The 6,914-nt window shown below is 48.0% G+C and overlaps 2 protein-coding genes across 2 annotated transcripts; both read left to right on the forward strand.

Moving 5' to 3' along the window:
• The first annotated feature begins 1,094 nt into the window (after window positions 1-1,094).
• Window positions 1,095-4,084, forward strand: LOC123057141 (uncharacterized protein At5g49945). The gene is made up of 3 exons (XM_044480262.1): window positions 1,095-2,231; window positions 3,259-3,462; window positions 3,548-4,084. The coding sequence occupies exons 1-3, from the start codon at window positions 1,200-1,202 to the stop codon at window positions 3,773-3,775; spliced, it is 1,464 nt and encodes a 487-aa protein (XP_044336197.1). The 5' UTR covers window positions 1,095-1,199; the 3' UTR covers window positions 3,776-4,084.
• Window positions 4,085-4,946: 862 nt separating this feature from the next.
• LOC123057152 (transmembrane protein 18) lies at window positions 4,947-6,903 on the forward strand. Its single transcript, XM_044480268.1, has 4 exons — window positions 4,947-5,202; window positions 5,289-5,394; window positions 6,283-6,431; window positions 6,542-6,903. Exons 1-4 carry the CDS (start codon window positions 5,062-5,064, stop codon window positions 6,635-6,637), a joined length of 492 nt encoding a protein of 163 aa, XP_044336203.1. The 5' UTR covers window positions 4,947-5,061; the 3' UTR covers window positions 6,638-6,903.
• The last annotated feature ends 11 nt before the right edge of the window (window positions 6,904-6,914 follow it).

Consider the following 6,914-nt stretch of genomic DNA (forward strand, 5'->3'; position numbering starts at 1 on the left):
TCCTAGCCGGTCAAGATGGAGAGGATGATGTGTGCAGTGATGAGAGGCGGTTCCTTATTTGGCTTGGTTGTGGAGACAAAGACACGACGTTTGGAGGTTGGAGTAAGATGTGATCATATTGTAATTCGAGGTAGCCAATGCCACGTGGTGTGCTTCCAACCTCAATTGCTTGCTACTCAACCCTTGTCCTCGAAGATGATGCACGCCTCCTTCTGCTCTTTGGTACGCATCAGTTCTTGTCGTGGTGACCTACTTGTACTATTAGGCTCCGACCACATCTACATCGACCTCTCTACTAGTCGTTCTAACTCCCCTTCAACTCCTCCTCCCCTCTCACGCTTGATTCCGCCGGGGCTTGTCCGCAAGCTCGATAGCCTAGCCCCACCACAATGACACTTTACACTTTCAGTAGACGCAAGGAAGCTCCCCACCAATGAGCCCCGTCACGCTCCAGAGAAACACACTTGATGATGACGCCATGAGGCGCTGCCCGAAAGACGCCTTACTTTAAGAGTGGACCTATGACAAGGATGTGGTCCCTCCTCCCATGTGCCACTCGTCCATTCTCCTAATCTTAAAACTCTAAACTAAAAAGCAAACCCGATCACGAGCTCGATTCCTCGAGGAGGAAGAACACAAAGAGTATGAGAACGAAGAAATATATGAATGATTCTAAGGCTTCATTTGAGGTGACATATAACCAGAAGGTTGTTGCAAAAAAAAACAAATCAACCGAATTTGACAGAAATTATGTTGCCGATCCTCCTTTTGTCCGGTGTCGCCGGTCAACACGCCAGCTGAGACATTCAAATGGCACCGCGACAACTTTTGAACCTGAATGACTCAGATTACGCTATCAATGCCTAGATGATGATTTTCAAGGTTTCAAGATCTATGTGATAGAAATTCAAAATACTTTAGAGACATAGTACAATGCACTTCACTCTAAAGATTTTGACATAGTGTGAGGCCCCGAGGGCATAATTGTCTAGTCGAGTTCACAGTTTCTCAGATCAGATCCAAGCATCCAAGATCCAACGATCAGCAACTCCCACGGCTCCACGGATCTCCGACCTTTATCTCCCGATCTTTCACACGCCGGCAGCAGCGCCAGCAACACATCCGGGGTCTCCCCATCATCTTCTCCGTCACACCTACCAGCAGAGGAGAGGGATCTCTCTCCCTCCGCCTCCCCATCCATGGCGGCGCCGAGCTGGATCCGGCTGCCGCGCGCCACCGTAATCCTGCTCCTGCTCGCCCTCCACCTCTCCCTCTCCCTCGCCGCCCAGTTCGAGGGGTTCGACTCCGACGAGCTCCCCTCCGCCGCCGCCGCCGACGTCGCGTCCTCCGACGATGACGACGAGGGGCTCGACATCGACCTCCCGCCCCCTCCGCCCATCACCGTCTCCGTCTCCGCCCCTTCCCCTCCCGTGACCACCACCACCACTGCCGCAAACCCTAACCTCACCCCCAACCCCGCGGTCACGCCCCCGAATCCCACCCCCTCGCTCGACTTCTGGGACGAGGACGAGTTCGAGGGCATCCCCGTTCCAGAAGCGGCGGCCTCCGGCGACTCCTCCGCGCCGGCCGAGTCCGCCTCGTCAGATCCCTCCGCCGAGGAAGCGGCCGAGGCGGCGCCGGCCGCGCCGAGGGGCCCCGCGGAGCTCCTCCGCGCGTTCGCCGTCGAGATCGCGTGCGTCAGCTTCCTGATCTGCTTCGTGCTCAACTACTTCACCGGGAAGCGGCAGAACGAGGCGATCGCGCTGGCCTGGGCCACCAAGTTCGCCACCAGGGACTCCATCTTCGACAAGAACTTCAGCCTCCTCGGCACCGGCGACGGGAAGGACACGCCGCTCCTGCTCAAGGAAGGGCAGGACGTGTTCAAGTTCTACGCCAGCGGCAGGCGCTTCTGCCAGGGGGTGCTCGCCACCATGGAGATGCGTGCGCGGCACGACCTGCTGTCCAAGCTGCTGGAGCTGGTCTTCCCCAGGAAGGACACCATCACTTTCGAGGTGGTGATGAACGAGGATGCCATGGATCACGTGATGGTGGCTGTGGCTAGGAAGAAGGCGGCCAAGGCGATGCAGAAGGAGGAGAGGGATCTGCAGAAGTTTGCCTCTGTTCTCGCTCCTGCATCCGCTGGGAAGAAGTGGGTTGCAGATGAGCTTGCAGTGGTGGCCGAGTCAAAGGAGGTTGCTGGGGATATGATCACTGAGGCTGTGCTGGATCAGGTGAGAGTTTAATTGCTTAGCTCCATTGAGAATTTGCATCTTATAGATACAGCTGAACTGGGTAACATAGTTTAAACAGGAACAGATATCCTGCTGATTTAGACTTTCTTTATGAAAGCATCATAGGTAATCTAAATTAGGATTGAGCTAGTATAACTTTTGAATTGTTTAAGAACAGACCAAAAGGAGAAAGGTTGATTTGAGAACCCAACACACTCTTGAATTATGATGTCATTAATCACAGATATTGGATTTGGATTATGCGTGAGATAACTTATAAATTACTGAATCGAGCTTTAACTTCCAGAGAGAATTAGCGTCAAACAATTCCCCATGTTTACAACTAATATTCCACATGGGTAGCATCTTGTAAGATATTATAGTATTGGTGCTATATTATCAAGTGGCAACAAAAACTGCGTGTTTTTAAGCTAGCAAGTATCGACCTATCATGGCAATGTCTTTTACGTAAGATTTTATTTATTTTGGACATGCCATATTTGTCTGGGAATGGTTTTTCGAGCAGCTTTTGCACATATGCAGATGTTGTGCTGCATGATCAAACCTCATTTGGATATGGAAGGGATGTCTGGAGCCTTAAAGCCTAAAACTGTACCCCAACCACCATAACTTCTATGACTGAAGTAACTCCTCAGTTTTAATACATGAACAAAATTATGTGCATTGTGTAGCCATTCTGCTTGGAAACAGATGTTTTTGTAGTTTGCTTAGCTTAGTGTGGGATTTTTGTGTGTATAGGCTGGCCTTGGTATGGTCAGATTTATTGAAAAAGTAGATTTGATCTCAAACAGCAGGTACAATAAAAAGCAAGCTAGTTTTTGGCCCCTGATCTTGGTTGTAAGCATCCAGCCATGAGCATAAGCCTGCCTAAATGATCTTCCATAAAATCTGAAAAATATCGATGGACCCTACTACGAGGTTATTGACTTTAGTGTGACTTTACGATGATTGAGCAGTGTTACACAGTGCCCTACATCTATTTGATGTTCTCACTTTTTTTCTGCAGGTGCTTGGCGAGAAAGCTTTCGAGAAAATGGGGAAGTGGTTCATCTCACTTCATTTTTCAGATCAACTGGCAGGCTCTTACAAGAAAGTCCTCTCATTCAAGTTTGTGCTGCCAGATGCAAACAACATGGCTGACATGACAAAATTAGTTGCTCTTGTGCCATTCTACATTGATTTGGTTGGACGATACAAGCTGAGCTCACATGTAAGCACCGACCTTGTTTCTTCCTCTTGGTTCACAGGATTTTCAGTTATATTTTCTAAATCCTGCTATCCATGTTGAACTGTAGGCACGCTCAAAAACTGATGCTGCTAGGACGAAGGCCGCCCAGGAGGCTTTCAGGGAACTTCAGGGTGTCAGGCAGGAAACCCTGCTGAGGAAAAAGGCCGAAAAGAAAAAACTCATGGAAGAGGCAGAGGCCAAACTTAGCGCCGAGGTACTCCGGAAGAAAGAAGAGAAAGAGCGGAATCGGCAGATGAAGAAGGGGGCGCCCAAAGTTAAAATGCTGCGCTCGTAATAACATCAAGAATCTGTCATAGTTATTGGCTTTGCTGTTCACTCGCTGATTAGCCTATCTATAGTTCAGCATCGGCTAGACTCTTTTATGTTCCAATTTTGGGCCATCAGATTTGCTGTTATGAGAATCAAGCGAAAGTAAGAGAAAAAGAAATGCTGACAAGATGCCCGGTCCAAGTGTTTTCGTCGCATGTTGGTGGTTCCGTCTATCTGATTCGGGTGCACAGCAGCTCATTTGTAAGAAAAAACTCAAGACACTTCCCTGATTTGCTGTGTAATAGTATGTTGATAGATCTGTGGTCAGAAACTACACTTGGCTTACATGGTTTCATGTTTAAGCCGGCTTGCTTGCTGCTAGCCTGTCAATGCTCACTTTACTCGTATCCTTTACCCCCACTGGCTGAATAATCGTGGCGGCATGTTTTATCTGTTTCAGTTTCTTGTGCTATGCCTAGAAATAATACAGTAGGAAAATAATTTGATGATGCTATACTGTGTTACTCCGTGCGTAAATAAGATCGTGGTTGATGCTATGCTATGCTCTGCTCTCCTTGTCTGTCTGCCGGCGGAGTGTCTGGCGTGGTGCTCTTGAGGCGTGCACTCTGTTCGCCACCGCTGGAGCATTCTAGGTCTGCTTCCCTCTCTGATAGTATAATCAGCCTCTTCGGCAGTTTCTTTGCATCAGCGGGCTTACAAAATGCGCAGGAGCTATGTTTTGCAGGAGCCATGTTTTTTGACCAAACTTAGCATTACAGTACGGAACGTGTGCTAGATTTGTGGTTGATGGATGGCGGGTGGTTTCATTCTTCGGTGTCTTAGTCGTGATGGGGTGCTAAATCTAAAGTTCAATGGCGTGTTTAGGGTGTTGCCCTGGTCTGATTTGTTCAATAACAATGGCTTTACTCTTGGTGAGTCACTTTAGAAGTCCGCAAAGCTGCATATTAGCGATGGAATGGAGCTGCTTCGAACTCGAGTGAGGAGGCGGTCCATCTTCTTTTTCTTTGGTGGCTGCCGTGGTGGTGCCGAAGACACGTGACAGACGCTGGTGTCAAGCTTAAAATGTTCTATCATCTTTTCAGTTTTATCATGTCGGTCCTTACATGACTTGTACTTCGAACTTACGATATAAATGAGTATTACGATGAAAAAAAACGTGCAGTAGATCTGACGAGGGCATACTAGGGAAAGCATCAAAGCTGTACACCGCGCAACGGGGAAATCGGCAGAAGAAAAACGCGACTCACCTCCCTCTGCGGCAGCCCGCACTCCGCCGCCGCGCGCGATCCAATGGAGGGGGTGCAGGCGGCCGTGACGGCGCACCTGGACCAGGTGTCGGGCCTCGTCCAGGCGCTCTCCTCCGAGCTCCGCAGCGGGATCGGCCCCGCCGCCGACAGCCTGCTCGCCTTCGTCCGCGCCGTCGACTGGACGGTACCCCGCGAGAAATTCCCCCTCCCTTTCTCCCCGTCTATCTTTCCTTTGGAGCTAACTAACGACTCGCGTCGCCGCGTGTCCAGGAGCCATGGCTGCTGTGCTTGATGGCGTTCCACGCGGGCCTGCTGCTGACGGCCGTCGGGCTGAGGAGGAATGCCAACCTGCAGTTCTTCTTCTTGTTTCTTGCTTGTGAGTTCTCATCTCTGGGACGGGACAGACACAGTATAGTAAATTTTGCCGGGAGTGTAAGTGGGGCTATGATTTTATCTTTATGAGTTCCAACTTCTAACCACAGCAGCTTTTGTCCAATTTTACTTCTAGTTGTGTTTCATACATCACTAGGGAAGTAATATGTAGTCCAGTTATTTGCGCAATCCATTTTGTATAACTCAATTCTTGGTATACGATTGAAAACTGAAGATAAAAATGAGTATGTGGAGGTTTTCAATTAGGGCATGATCCACTAGTTGGCTGATTGCAGGCAGCAATATCACTGGTCTAGGTGTATCTCGCTACCTTCGGCACATAACTGAATGCCAGCTTTCTGCTGCCATAGATTTCTCGAATACTTGTGCTACCATAGATGTCGTATTGTGTTGCCATTCTAGTTCTTGCCCGAATAGTTAAGGTTTGACAAAATTGCGACATTGCCTTATCTAAGATTCGATGCCTTGGCACGAAGATTAAACATTCAGAATATCGTAATGAATTGAAGGGCATTGAATGGGGACGATGTGGGAAATTTAGCTTGTTACAGTAGACCATATAATGTGTGAAAGAAAAGTGCAAGGCTAGAACAGCTTATAGTATGACGCAGAGAAAGCATGCTATAAGCTAACAGTTTTAGTGACTTGGGAAAAATTCCGTGGAATTGTAGTTGTCAGCGTGTGCACCTCAAATGTGGTTTAATTTTTTTTGTACAGCTTTAAGCCATAATTTGCAACACAAGTAATTTCTAGTGTTTTGAGAAGGACCAAATGAAGCTGATACATCAGGTTGCAATAAGATCTCAAGGGCAGGCACCTGGCCATTTGATCTACTGACATTCTGATTGGTTCCACGGTTTCCTGTTTGCAGATTCAGGGGTGTATCTAGCTGAAAAGATAAACATCTACCTAGCAGAGCACTGGAAGATCTTCGCCAGCCGGAATTACTTTGACCGCGCTGGAGTTTTCGTCTCCGTTGTTTGGTCCGGCCCCCTTGTCTTCATATCTATCGTCACCGTGGTTAGTAAAAGACCTTACACGTTCCGAAGCAAACCTTTTCGTCAATTAGATTCTGCAATCAATTTGCGGTTCAGCTTTGTTTACAATCCAAATCTTTCTGACGGTTCCAGGTTAGCTCTCTTATTACACTGTGCCAGTTAATGGTGAAATGGAAGAGAGCAGAACTAAGGCATCGGGCTCGTCTTGCTCGTGACAAGGAGGAATGATTTCATATACTATTTTGGAAGAAGGGAACAGAGTGTTGAATTGTTGACCTTAGTCAGTGCTTGGATCTTAGAGGGATGCGCAGTTACCAAGTACTGTAAATGCTTCACCTGCTATCAGCATAGCATGTAATCTTCAGCTGCTCTTTCTTAGTAGTGTATTTCTATTATTCTCTGGGGTCATCAACTTCGGTAATGGTTAGGTATGCAGAAAACTAGATAGATGTTGTATCTGGCTCCATCCTGTTTTATTTGTAGCTAAAACCACACATCGATACAT

The sequence above is a fragment of the Triticum aestivum genome, chromosome 1A (genome assembly GCF_018294505.1).
Source record: "Triticum aestivum cultivar Chinese Spring chromosome 1A, IWGSC CS RefSeq v2.1, whole genome shotgun sequence".
NCBI lineage: Eukaryota > Viridiplantae > Streptophyta > Magnoliopsida > Poales > Poaceae > Triticum > Triticum aestivum.

Bases quoted from the DNA above. Each gene is read 5' to 3' on its own strand.
- LOC123057141 (XM_044480262.1), top strand. From the start codon at position 1,200: ATGGCGGCGCCGAGCTGGATCCGGCTGCCGCGCGCCACCGTAATCCTG. The intron at 2,232-3,258 runs GTGAGAGTTTAA...TTTTTTCTGCAG, and splicing joins CTGAGGCTGTGCTGGATCAG to GTGCTTGGCGAGAAAGCTTT. The intron at 3,463-3,547 runs GTAAGCACCGAC...GTTGAACTGTAG, and splicing joins GATACAAGCTGAGCTCACAT to GCACGCTCAAAAACTGATGC.
- LOC123057152 (XM_044480268.1), top strand. From the start codon at position 5,062: ATGGAGGGGGTGCAGGCGGCCGTGACGGCGCACCTGGACCAGGTGTCG. The intron at 5,203-5,288 runs GTACCCCGCGAG...CCGCGTGTCCAG, and splicing joins TCCGCGCCGTCGACTGGACG to GAGCCATGGCTGCTGTGCTT. The intron at 5,395-6,282 runs GTGAGTTCTCAT...TCCTGTTTGCAG, and splicing joins CTTCTTCTTGTTTCTTGCTT to ATTCAGGGGTGTATCTAGCT.